At 45.0% G+C, this 14,062-nt stretch overlaps 1 protein-coding gene across 2 annotated transcripts in view; it reads right to left on the reverse strand.

The window, feature by feature from the left end:
- Window positions 1-755: 755 nt before the first annotated feature.
- Window positions 756-14,062, reverse strand: part of LOC119161687 (uncharacterized) — a 117,821-nt gene continuing 104,514 nt past the window's right edge. For both annotated transcript variants that reach the window (XM_075880626.1, XM_075880625.1), the window contains one exon: window positions 756-1,554. In XM_075880626.1, the coding sequence (XP_075736741.1) occupies window positions 1,222-1,554 (333 nt within the window). In that variant the 3' untranslated portion in view covers window positions 756-1,221. The remainder of the gene's footprint in view (window positions 1,555-14,062) is intronic.

Raw genomic sequence — 14,062 nt, forward strand, 5'->3', positions numbered from 1 at the left:
TTTTCTTTTTTTTTTGTAACATTAGTGTCCATACTTATATAACTTTTGTCCAGTCTGTACGTACAAGTTTTTTTCAGCATACTAGAATATCTCCAGCGCTTCTGCTTCATCTTTGAATGAACAGTAAATCAATCGCCGCTATTGGAATAGCGGTGTACATTTCTTTTCTCAATTACCTATACCACTTCTGGTGATGCGTCTCGGGCGCCGAGTGATGAGAATCATTTTCTATAATATTGGAAAGAACCTACATTTTATATACACCATATATCTTAATATTCATCCTTGAAGCTGCGAACGAGTTCTCTTAGTACAGTTTACGTAATGTGAGCTGAGCTGCAATAAGTCATATGCTGCGTAAGATCCGCCAAGCTGCACTTTCTGGCGCTATTTTGTTAAGCTCTCACTAAACCCGCACTGTGCATCAGAATTTCAACGTTGCGTGCTGCACCAGCATAGACAGCTGTTGGCATATACAACATACTGGCGACCCGTTCACCAACACAAGCGACTGTGCCACTACCGTTGGCGTATCAAAGTGTGAAGTCTTCAGATCGTGGGTAGACGCATGTGGGCTTCAAATAATAGCATAAATAGATGGCAGCACTGGAAATATTAACGCGACTTTTCATGAATTTTGCTTTAAATCCACCGTTGCAAACATTTGTAGAGAAACGAAAGGTCTGTGTGGTTCAATGGAGAAAGTGAATACTGTGAATAATATAAGCCTAACATAAATTGAAATCCCCCAATCATTTTTGGCATGCTTCTTTTATTCAGCATATTTATTACCACACAAAAACAAGATTTTTGTTTATACTTTCCATATCACTTATTCAAGATACCTGCACTCTAATCTTTTTATTTACACAAGTGACTCTTTCTAAACACGTATTTTTTCACAAAGAAAATTTTCGTGCAACATGGTCTCCACGCTAATGCCTGGGATTCCGAAAAAGATTGAAATAGAACCTAAGTTCACAATGTTAATGAATAAAACACAAGTAATTGTAAAGAATGGAGTGGTGGAGAAACACACTATAATAAATAAAAAATGAAGTTCGTAGTAATGTAATAAGACAAACCACGGATATAAAAACAGAGGTAACCAGTGTGATCCTACACCTGTTCACTGGTTATGTCCAGTCATGAACTTTTTTGTATCAGTCCGTATTAAACATTATTGATGCAGCGTTTGGTCAGGTCAGGCTATATGTTCAATCACTTGCTCTTCGATAATGCGAAGGCCGACCGGCTGGCCTTGGCGATCTTTGTTGGCTGACGAAGGCCAGCATTCGGCTGGTTTGATGGGTCGGCCACTTCTTTTTTGTTAACAATGATGTCAGGTTTTCGTGCAGGCACTTCAGGCTTAGAGGAACGTAGTGCAGCCTTGTGGCGGAGGGTTTCCGGTTTTGAAGGGGCTAGGGGTGCCTTGGACTTTCTGGACTCCAGCGCGGTGAACGCAGTGGGCTTTTTCGCGCGCGTGTCGCTTATCTTCGGGCCCACCACGAGCCCATTGTTATCTTCACAGTCAGCTTGTAAATTCTTGAAAACCTGCGCATGAACACAACAGAACATAGTTTCGCTCAATGAACGTACATATAAGAGGCGCAGAAAAACTACTGCGAAACTCTTCAATTTCTTGATAACCTTATTGCGTGACTGGGAAAGACTGCGTAACTTCAATTAGACACCCACGTTGCGAAATCTTTGAGAAATCTAAAAAAAGATTACAGGCAAATAACGCCAATGCAAATTATAGATAAGGCATGGGCGGAATGTATTAGTTATCGAATGCTAGGACGTGGTAGTGAGTATAGACCATGGGGGCGTTAAGTGACTGTATAGCGAGATACTGGGATATGCAGGTTTAACAGGGGAAATGCCTCCGACTGGCTGGCCGACGTTTAGATAAGAGGACCTACCTTTTTCAAAAGTGCCATGTCAACCTTGGCGTGTTAGTTTTAAAGGGGTTAGTGGTGAAGTAAACTCCTGGTGGTGGCCCGTGTCTGTGTTGAGAATCACCGTCTGAAACGAAAAAACTATAAAGCGAAAGACTGCTGTTCTCACTTCCCTTCAAATCAGTAGTAGTGATTCGAAATTGTTCTCGGAGAGTAGAAAAAGTAAAAAGTAAAAAGAAAAACTCAAAGTTGAAGAGGAGTGCTGTTCAAAAGTGGTGGACGCGTCAGACGCGAAGAAACCATGGAGCTTACCGCTTCGGAGCCGGCAGATGGTCGCTGCGTTCAGCCACCACAAAGGGTTGCCGAAGGTAAAGGTGAAGTCTGTTCCCGAGCACCTTGTTCCTTGTTGTGATTCCTTGTTGTGCGTCCCATTCGTAGGTGTTCGTGAACAGACGTCAGCGCTATCGTCGGCAACCCTTTGTGGTGGCTGAACGCAGCGACCATCTGCCGGCTCCAAAGCTGTAAGCTCTTTGGTTTCTTCGCGTCTGACGTGGCCAACAGTTTTGAACAGCACATCGCTCTAACTTTAAGTTTTTTCTTTCTTCTTTTTACTTGTCTATTTTCCGAGAACAACAATACTGTCATCTGACTTTATAGGAGAAGAGAGGACAGCACACTTCTGGTTTATAGTTTTTTTTTTGCTTTTTGAACAGCGATTATGAATAGGGACACGCGCCACCACCAGAAGTTGACGTCAACATTAACCTCTTTAAAACTAACACGCCAACGATAACATGGCGCTTTTGAAAAAGATAGATCTTTCTATCAAAACGGAATGTCTGCCAGCCAGTCAGAGGTACTTCCACTGTTAACCCTGATTATACCACTACCTTGCTTCAATCTGTCGGCTCCTATTTAGATTTTGTAGAGAGACGTAAAATTCCTCGACTTAAAGAGGGTAAAAGCTCATCGGGCCCAAGAAAGCTATTCCAGGCCTATTTGTTTCAAACTTGCCCATTTTGGTCTCCAGAATACGAAAAATCTAAAAAAAAGTTTTTCGAAGAGAAGTAAAATTCATATACATTTACAAATTGAATATTTCATTATATCTTATCCAAATGAATAACACTGCTGTTGACTGAAATGGAGAACAATGATAAGACAAAAAATTTCATTACAAATTAATTGTAGACCATTCATAAGTGCTGCCCCGCAACTGTAAAAAAAAGTTTACACGTCGCGTAGGTTTAGTTCTGAAAACCTGCCATACTTACACGTAAAGCTATTTTACAGGTGAAGCTAGAATTATTGCTACTGAAAAGTTTCGTATGAAAGCTTATCAAAAAAAATTATGGACTCTGTACAGTTTTCTTATGCATTCTACGAAAAAATTATAGATTTTTATTGAAGCCTATGGAATTTGCAAGGCATCTACGGAAATCTTTTTAAGGAAATTACGGAAGGATACGGAAATCATGTACAATATACGGAGAGTTCCTTAAAAACAATATGAAAGGATACGGATGTCTTGTCACATATACAGATCGTTCCTTACAGAAAACTGGAAAGATATGGAAATATAGAAAGGTTTACAGAGTATGCAGAAACTTCCTTCAGGAAGGTATACGGAGCTCACGGAAACTTCCTAGTGAAAATGTGGTAAAGAGGGCAGGCGGAATATTCACGATTGTTATAGCGCGACAAACAAACGACGACACAGAGACAAGAAAGACACGAAGGTCTCTGTGTCGTCGTTTGTTTCTCGCGCTATAATTATCGTCATGCCATACCAACTAGCCCAAGCTGCCACGACTAATAATAAAACTCGAAGTGTTAATGTCATTAGATTGAAGTGGCAGTTGAAGCGACGAATGCCCTTCAATATATAATGGTGCTACACCATGGCCAGAAAAAGTAATGGTATTATGATCGTACATGATATCAATGTCAACCATTCAGAAAAAATGGCTTAAAAAGTAGAAGGAAAATGTAAAGGAATAAAAAAGGGAAGTTACGCTGAATGGAATAGTCAATTTTGCGTCAAAATAACAACCATAAAAACGAAGAAAACACGTAGACAGGACGGGCCTCCACTTGACCAGTTTATTACTTGAGTAATTCTTTTTAAAATACATTTGGAAAGTTACTTTCCTGAATAAATTCGCATAGAAATTTTATAATGCAGAATAGATGGCCACCATGAACCAAGACGACCTGCTTAACCAGTAGACACAGACCTTCTAGAACACTGTAACACAGCCGATAAAATGACCACAAGTAACACGCCGTGCGCAAGCGTGACAAAAAAACGGCAAAATGAACGTTTCGAGTCCATTCAGGTTTTCTAGAACGCGCAGTTTCAGATGCACACGTGGTATAGCTTGCGATGCAATTATACGCATAACAAAAACCCAGAGCATTTTGCATTTGTTCACTTTAAAACATAGTCTCGCATGCGCCCATGCGGGTGAACAGCTTGCAACGGAAATGTCATAGCTTTATGAAAGCAAGCGTCTCAGCCCAGCGTAATTGCGCTCTTGCAGCTGATGTCATTACTTCAGATACACGCATACACGTGCCTAGAGGTGTCTGCTTGTTATATCAGCGCCGGCAGCGAAGTGCCACCTCATGGAGAGTAAAGACATTTGTGACCTCATTCTAGTTAAAATAATAGATGTCCTAAAAAGCTACTAGTTTAGCCTGTTTGCATGCATGCAGGTGTTATTTCTAATGCTGCGAATGCCACCTTTTCTCTCTCTGGAGTAGAAGGTATGCGTTTGGGACTGTGACAATGAATGTCTTTCGCGAACTCATTCGATTGCCTAATTCATTTGATTTTAAAGAGATGATAAATTTATATGTAGCAGCTGCATAATCCCTTTATATGCAAATGTTATTTCATTCAAATTACACGAAAATGTCCAGTGTTCATAGGGTATTACACACACTGTTCACTTAAAACATGAGTTTGTTGTGGCATGTGTCACTGGTAATCAATAATGAATACATATTGTCATACAGAAGTTCACTGTTGTCGCACACTTTGGGTGAGGCTCCACCGATCCAACAATCGACGTGCAGCAGACTCGCAGGCTTCCACTTTACGCTTCAACCTGCGACGCCTGAAAGGCCTCGAAGTGGCACATCTCAAGTTTATTTGCAGGTCGGTCGACCCGTGTGAGTTTGCACGTGTGGTCATGTATGACCCTGACCGACACACTCATAGAGCAGACACGGACGTTTGATTAAACACAAACAAGCATTTGTTTGAACCAGGACAATGGCAAGGACATTAAAAATCAACTTATGAGACAACAACAAACGTTTGCACGATGGAAAGAACAGCTATGTAACTATAATCAAAAATCATTACAATAGGTACAGACAAAACACAAATACGTGTAATGTAAATAAAATAACAACATAATTAAATTGAAGGAGACACAGAGAAAATTTACAAGATAACGATCATGCTCGCGCTTCTGAATTTCTAAGTGCAACGAAGCGCACATAACTACGATTAGTTATAAGCTGGTTATAAAAAATAACAGTTTGCAAAAAGTCACAATAACAAGTTCCATACGGACCAGGCCAGCTCTTGGTTCACGTAGGGGAGTTCACGGGGTGTCGCTGAAGGTCTCATTAGAATTGTACACGACGAGGGTGCCCGGTATTGCAGCCGTCGCGATATATACGTTGCGCGGGTCAATCCATGCTCGCCACCTACGCGAGACTCGCGACCCCAAGACGACATTTCTTGCTGGCTGCACGTCAACTACCGATTTCGATGCAGTCCAAACTCTTTCGAGATGTCCCATATCACGGAGTAAGAGAGCTAAGAGAGGGCATGCCCAGCCGGCACGTGGCGTGAAAAGTGTGGCGGAAATGACATTAGGGCAGCCAAATTCACTGGGCACAACGGCGGCGTTGCTATGGTTACGTGTTGCGTAGTGGAGCTGGTCTAGCAGCAAGTGGCCGCGACTGGCGGCGGCATGTATGCCTCCCCAGGTCTCGTGCTGAGCAGTGGCTGACAATATCCGTGCTCTGCACCGCGTTATTGGTTACGCAGTGTTCTTCTGGCAGTTACTGTACTCTTAGCAACGTTTACAAATCCCTTTGTCCATCACGGGGTTTGAACAGTGCGTGGAACAAGTGCATATCCATGTGTCGTGCGGCGGATGACGCGGATGAAGCAGTTAGTGTTCAGCGAAATTGCGTTGGGCACAATGACGAAGCTGAACGACGGCGAACGCCTTGCACGTCAGTGAAGGTTGAGCAGTGCTCCTGCTTGTGATAACGAACCATGCTGTTGATCCCAGCAAGACGCCATGAGAACCATGTGAACATACGTAGGTTTCTGTTAGATGTGTACAGTAACAACATGTTCTTATTAAAACACCTTTTTTGTTTCGCTTCGTACACTCTCCACCAGCATTGCGTCTAATCTGAACGTAACAGCAAACGCGTTCAAGTGTCACTTGCACCGTGCTCATAGTTACCACGCTCGCAGAATTCTGACGCCGGTGAGTTTCACGCGGAACACGGAAACAGTGGCCGGACGCTGTGTCGGCCACGTAGCGGAATGCAACTGTAGAAGGCGCACTGCCGATCGTGTTGTCTGTACAGTTGCTGAATAATGACGTGAAAACACTCGCCGTTGTCAGTGCATCTAGCTCGTGTTCTCTTGTAGTTGCTTCGTTGTCACTGAGCCGATACTCCCTGTTATTAGTCGGACGAAATGATTTCGCTGAAGATGAGCCTCGTTCCATTAGTTTTGCATCGTCAAGACACACGCGCTGCGCAGCCCACGTGCTTTTCGAGCCGGAGAGAGAGTCGCGCCTTCTGCTTTACATTCGGATGTAAACAAGAGAGGAGAATTAGCCCAGTCAATATGGCCGACTTCTGGCTTCATCGCGGCTTCAGAACGAGTGACGTATGGGCCTCTCCTACTTTTCCTTCCTACATGTCTCATCCCCTCTCGAGGTCATTTCGTTTTCCTCGACACATCTCGGTACAGCGGCCACGCAGCGGCAGTGCCACCGCTGCGTCGCCAGTCGCCGGATGTCATCATCCCAGCAAAAAAGCGCCCTTCCTTGGACGACGGGGCGTGCGGCCGAAAATAGGATTGCAGACGTTTGTGACAACTGTTAAAGATCTCATATCACATGTTGAGTTGCTTAGTTATGTGTGTTCATAGATGTTATCAAGCAACCAAATTTAAGATATTTCCATATGAAGCAAATTTGCCCCTAATACTTTACTTTTCTAAAGACTAAGAAGCTTGATGCACACAATTTATAGCAATTTAACCTTCAAAGGTATATAATGAGGACAGAAAAAACAAGGGAGACTGTAAGACAGGCATGATAACAACATTGAGCTGATTAGTGGAGGTGGTCAGAAAATTAAATACACATCAATGCACAGCTGATCTTTATGCACAAATAACAGTAATAAATATTGATAGCACTCACACGTACCCATACCTTCTCCCACTTATCGATGCTCAAGCGCATACATACTCGTACCAACCTGCGTACTCACTTAATTTTACATTGTGGTTTACTCATACCCCTCATTATGCTTGCGTCTTTGGAATGAGTGTGCTTAGTCCTGACCTATAAGTGAGTATATATCAAGCTGTAATTGTCGCATCTTCAGTAAGTGAGATAGCTATATACACAAGAATGGTTGCAAATGACCTAGTTAAACGAAATGAGCTTTTTATTGAAAAAAACTATTTCTTTTTGTTCACGAATGCGTCCACCAGAAACCAAATTGTTTAAATACGTGTAAGCACAGGGCAATTGCTGATATAATAATAGTGTCCTGTTGTGATTAGTTGTAGCAGCCTGTTGGTCCTGATAACTGACTCATTCTCATTTCCGTGAAACAAACACTGAAAAAACTATTTTTTTTTTGTCTTACTTATATGTTATTGAACTTCTGGTATTCTCTGTACTATGAAAACAACAAAGGCTTCAACCAAAAATCCCCATGGCGCCCGGGCTCTGCAAATTGAAAAGATTCACAATAAAGGAACACTTTCCTTAAAAAGTATTAGGTGTCTACCTCTTCCTTTATATGTGCATTGTGAGAGCATAATCAGTCATTTTGATAGGTCACAGGCTTGCACTATACACTTTTGCCTAAAAGACCACCTGAAATCTTCAGAAAAGAAAATTTGAAGTAGATAGTATATTTGCTTGATAAACTGGTAGCGGTACCTGGGTGGTCTGTAAATGATGCTTTTCTAACAATTTTCAGACCAATTTTGGTGAAACGCTTGCTTTCATGATGTGCCATGTATGTGCAGAGTGCCTTGTGTATAAAAGTTTGGAGACAAACGTAATCGCCTTCGGGTAAAGAGCTTCATTCTGCTTGATTCAGTAGTGAAAAAATTGTCGAAGTGCACATATATGCTAACAGTTCGGCCATAGAGGTAACATTGGTGTATTTACATGTGTTCGTGAGAAAGTTATGCGAAGAGTGACCAGGTTTCCCTCTTATTCTACTGCTGTTATACTTCTACGACCACATCATATGGCGAAAAGTCAGCCTCACTTATTTACGTGTACTTTTAGGTGCTGTGCTTTGCTCGACTCAGAGGTGACCAATAACGCATGTGCATCACCACGCAGAGAATCCGCATTGAAAGTCACAAACCAAATGTCGAGCTGCTTTGTTATTAGCTTTCATGCAAGTTTCATGCATCAAGTAACCAAACTGAAGATACAGATGTATGAAGCAAAGTTACCTGGAAGTGATCAGAAAAATGAAATGAAACAGAAAAAAAAAAGAAAAAGACAAAATAAAGCCAGAAAGGTGAACCAGGTCGACAGGTCAAATTGATTTCTTGTCCTAGTGCGTAGGGGTTGGACAGAGTCGTCAGAAAAAGAATTATTAAGCACGAGAGCGCAACTGATGTGTGCGAACACATAGTGGTGCTTATCATTGTTGCACGGAATGTCGTGTATAAAGCTGTGTTGTTTCGAGATTTTCAAAAGCACTGTTACAGCCTAGAGTGCAGATTACGCTTCAATTGTAGTGCTATATATGGCACAACTAAGAGGCCTGTTTTATTGAATAAGAAGAATAGAAGTGAGACAGATGCTTTAAAATTCTCATCATGGCTGCATGGACACACACACGTAACGTGTGTGTCCATAATTGTGTCGAGCAACTCATGTGTTTGAAGTATTTGTATGGAAAAAATATTTCTCTGCGTTCACAGACACGTCCTACAGAAACTAAAAAATTGCACACGGTTAAGCACAGGGCAAATTACTGGCGTATATACTGGTGTACTGGTGTAATTATTTGTAGCAGCCTGTTTGCACTAGAAAGAACAGGGAGGGGGGCTCACTCGCAATTTTATGGTATTTGCACTGATAAGTATTCAGGTTACTCACACCCATACTTTATTCCCATGCACATACACTTACAACGAAGAGTATTCCCTCTACTCCTCCCTTCAGTACTCACCCATTTGGCCCGCATGCTACTACTCAAAGCAAAGAGTGTTCACTCATGTTCATGCTCGAATCTACTCACATCACTCGTCACTCACTCATACTCACATTCTCTCACTCAAGTCATGAGTATACTCTAATAAAAGAGCGAGTAAAAAGGGTGTCTCTTGTCCCACAACAATATTCGTCATCTATATTGCGTTCAATCCTTGCGCTATCGCCCCGTGCCCGGTACATTCCGGTCACGATCAACATGCCCATTATCAAGGTTTCATTTGGTTCTCAATCGGAAAGTGGCCAGCGCCGAGTTTTCAAGAAAGGAAGCGCACGCAAGCCTGATGACAATTATTGTAGTGGGACAAAAAGACACCCTTTTCACTCGATATTTTTTAGAGTGTATAGTCACTCGCATTCAAGTTCACACTGATTCACACTCATAGACACATTCTCACGTTCATGCTACATGCGAAATCGCGCACGCGTGTAAGTAATCACTACTCAGCTTTCCTCGTGCCGTTTGTCACTCACTCATGTTCATACTTGTGCTTTTCAAAGAATTGAATGCGTGCACTTACAAGTGAGTATGCCAAGCTAGTTTCCACAATTTTTTCAGGTACATAGCAATGACTGCAAAAGCTTCAAACCAATATAATTGAGTTTCGTATACAAACAAATATCTATGTGATAAGATATTTGTTTAAGAGTAACCAATCTATGTGTAGAGATCGGTTATTCTCAAGCTTGAAACGTGGTCTGTAGGGGACATGACATAGTGCGAGTTTTATGTCCCTAAGCTCTGGTTGAGCGGGAACATAAAATTACTACTTAAACTCTTCTAGCAGCACAATAACACAGACATCAAAGACTCCTTGCCATAAAGTGACTTCATGAAAGCTGTTTTATATGTCTTATAGTTCTGTTATTGAACTTCTTATATTATGAGTATGCCAACATTGACGTTAATTAAAGCAGACTAGTGGCCTGTAGGATTTCATAACTGCGAAAACTCCCATTTACCTATCGGTATTCCTTAAGCAGTATTAGGCAGTATTTTTTATATTAGAACAAGATTGTGTAGCGAGAGAGGAAAACGGGACAGCGGCCAACGTGGTCGTGTCGTTCTCTCGCCACTTAATTATCCAGGGCGATTGCAGAAGCGGAGCGGTGGCGGCTGCCACGTCCGAACCGCCAGGCACGTGAGCTCGATCTCGTGAGCTCGCGCCTCGAGCTGTTGCATCAGCTGCACGAGAAGCGCAGCGTGGTGGCTAGAAAAATGACGATGATGATGAATGGCGATGATGATGACGCTACAGATTATTCCCCCCCCCCCCGCAGAAATGAAGCCGCAATGAAAATAATGAGAGCGTGTATACAAGCGAGTTAGGTTTGCAAAACGAAACGGTGTCCGTGAGCAGTCCAGGTCGTCAACTGGAAGGGACAATCGGCAACCAGTTGGTCTCTGGCGGGCGACACTGGGAATGGCGCAGCGGACGAGGGTGGCTACGCAGGCACGCTGTTGGAAGGAGCGGGCGAGGGTCGTGATGAAGAGACACTTTTGTCAATAGCGAGTACCAACGACAAGGTGAAAAACGGTCAAGGGCCGAGAACACACACGGGCCGTTTCGGTGCGGTCGATATTCGCGCGCACTCGGACACTGATGCTTAAAAGATGGACTGTAGCATGAGCGTAGTACGGCCAGTCCAGACAGTCTAGTGTTACTTCCTTGTTGGAGCTGGTGGGAACGTCGAGAGGGAGTGCGGTCAACCCTGGTAGTGTGTTTACCGTGCTGGTACCGTCGCTTCCGGTGGCACATTATCGGCTGCGGTGGCCGCCTGGTCGGCCGAGTAGGGTGCAGATAAGTTGGAAACGGTGCGCTTTGAACCAATGAAGTGCGACATGGTTTACAGTGATAACGAGCCGGCTCAGAGGGCATTGATAGATTGCTTTTTCCGACCTTTGACAATGTGTAACGCGTAGGCGTACACTGATGAGTCGTCGCATTGTTCGAGCTACAACCGACGTTTGGTGATGCGAGATCGAGCGACGGGTATGTGGTGTCACAGTTGTCATGGGCCGTCGATGGCGTTGAAATGCTCAAGCACGTGTACGTATTGGTAGGCGGATGGTTTAACTGCGCATCTGTTGGGGCATGCACGGTGTGCTCCACCTGTGGTGAGCCAGGCGTGCGGCCCTCGGGATTTCCTGACATCGTCACAGCATCATGCACGTTCAGCCGTGCATGCTCAGGGGCTTGAACTTCTGTAGGATACATCGAGGATGATGTTAGTAGGTGCTGGCAGTCCACAAGGTTTTGAGCAGCAGGCAACGGTGTGCAGGGGAAACTGATGGCGTGCAGTGTCACAGCGGGCTCTGGGTCCTTAGTGAGAGTGGTGTCGCGGGCCTCCACAGGTGCCGGGATAGGCGGGGAGTCTGCAGGAAAGTGAGCTGGCCCAGCTGAGGTTCTCGAATCGCCCGGGACACAGTTCAGCCGAGCAAGTCTGTGCAGCGAATGCGACGGTGAACGGTGCAGAGGCCGGTGTCGAATCTATGTGGCCAGTTGCCTGCAGGGGAATGGTCTGGATTGGTTGTGGCGCGAGAGGCGTCCTGCAAGGTGAAGAGCTCGGTGCAGTTGTGTCATTTTTGGGAGGAGGAGCATGTTTAAGGCCGTAAAACTTGAGCACGGCATCTCGCAAGTGATCGTACGGGCGAGGGCTCCAGGAGAAGTATGTGAGGTGGTGTTTGAGGTCATGTGGAAGATGGTATTCCAACACTTCGTACATGAGCTCTTGGATCCAGATGCCATTGTGATACAAGGCCGCCGCAAACTCCTCGAACCACGACTCTAGGCGAGAGGTCCAGAACGGGGGCAGTGGCGGGTTGAATTGAGGCTGCCAGGCTTGTGCTGACTTGAACATGGCCGCGTAGCTCGGTGGCAGTAGTGCAGCGCCGGTCGCTTGTTCTTGTGTCCGTGGTCACCAATGTAGTGAGAGAGTAAGACGGGCCAGGGGCCAACGTGGTCTGTCCTCTCGCCACTTTATTATCCAGGGTGATTGCAGAAGCGAAGCGGCGGCGGCTGCCACGTCCGAACTGCCAGGCACGTGAGCTCCATCTCCTCAGCTCGCGCCTCGAGCTGTCGCATCAGCTGCACGAGAAGCGCAGCGTGGTGGCTTGAAAAATAACGATGATGATTAATGGCGATGATGATGACGCTACAAATGTTATGAGACCATACTCAGCCAACCTAAGTCACATTGACGCACTAAATTTCTGCCTAAAAGACCTCACAAAACTTATCTCAGAGCTCGTTTGAGTTTACCAAGTGTGAGTGTTCTCAATATAGTGGCACTGTAATATCAGCGTCAAATGAAACCCGAAAAGCGGAGAGCGTGTTTCAAGCATTAGAAACAGTATAGTGCTGGCCGTCCAGTCATCACCACTGACAGGCGTGCACATCCGGTTTGGCAGCACTGCATGATCCCCATAGAGTCCATTATCTCCGTTTGTGCCCTAGTTTTCGTGTGGTGATAATGGTGGCGATTATGGGCGTGCCAACCGCTTTTGAGCGTATCACTCGCAATTTCTTGCTTTTACTTCAGCGTCGCAGTGCAATCAATGTGTTGGCAAGATAAAACAAAAAGAGAAATACAATCGGTTTGCGGTTGATTTTCAAATGATCGTCGTATCTCATTCACCAGCACTGCTTGACTTGCACTCTTGCAAGGTTTGTGCAAGGTTGTGCACCTTGGACTCTTTCAAGGTCGGTGCATCGTTGCAAGGTCGTGCAAGGTTGTACAAGGTCAGTTGGTGCAGGCGCAGTGCGCAATGAGAGATAAGTTGCTCTTTATTTCTTTGTGTTTGTGAACACCATTGGTATCTTTTTTCCTAATCAATAATTGGCGTTGCGAGTACTGTAGGTGTGGTACACGGACAACGTTGTAGTGACGTTAACCACGTGAACGGGGTAAGCGGCTGTTTTTAAGAAGTTAGGAGCACCCGGTTAGTTGTTAAACAGCTAGAGCAGAACACGAAGGGGACCTGGTGTTATGCTACTAGTGAAATTGAACACGTATGTGTGCGGTGTAGGCGGCAGCTTCTGAGGTAGGAGAGGTAACGATGCCGGCTGGATAGCGGGATTAGGGTTGAATGTAGGGCTGTCGGGCACTCGGTTTGATGGTCAGGCGGGCGATGGTAAGCATGTTAGGAAAAGCACGAGCGAGAGTTAGCTGGTGCAGTGCGAAGAATGCAAGCGCTAGTGCTACTTAGATGAGACAGCATTCACGAGCTTGGCCGACGCGCAGAAGGCGAGATTCGTGTGCATGGTGTGCGAGGCACTGAAGGCGGCCGTGCAGCGCACGGAGGCTGGCATTGAGGGGCCTCAGGGGGAGCTTAGGGCGGAACAGGAGCAGAGAATAGAACTCCAAAAACAGCTCGGAATGTCGCGTGAGCAGGAGGAGGCTACCGCCCGCCTATTAGAGCAAATGAACGGCGAACTTTGAAAAGAGTGGGAAGGGTGGACCAAGCTTGAGCAGCAGGTGATGGCGCTTTGCACCGGCCCCAAGCGGTGTGAGACAGAAGGCATGGATAGCAGAGAAGGTGACAGGCTGGAAGGAACAGGTTAGAAGGGAGATCAGGGGGCCGCAGTGTCTGGACACAGCATGGAGGCCCCGAGAACACGCAGCTCGGTGGCG

The sequence above is a fragment of the Rhipicephalus microplus genome, chromosome X (genome assembly GCF_043290135.1).
Source record: "Rhipicephalus microplus isolate Deutch F79 chromosome X, USDA_Rmic, whole genome shotgun sequence".
Taxonomy (NCBI): Eukaryota; Metazoa; Arthropoda; class Arachnida; order Ixodida; family Ixodidae; genus Rhipicephalus; species Rhipicephalus microplus.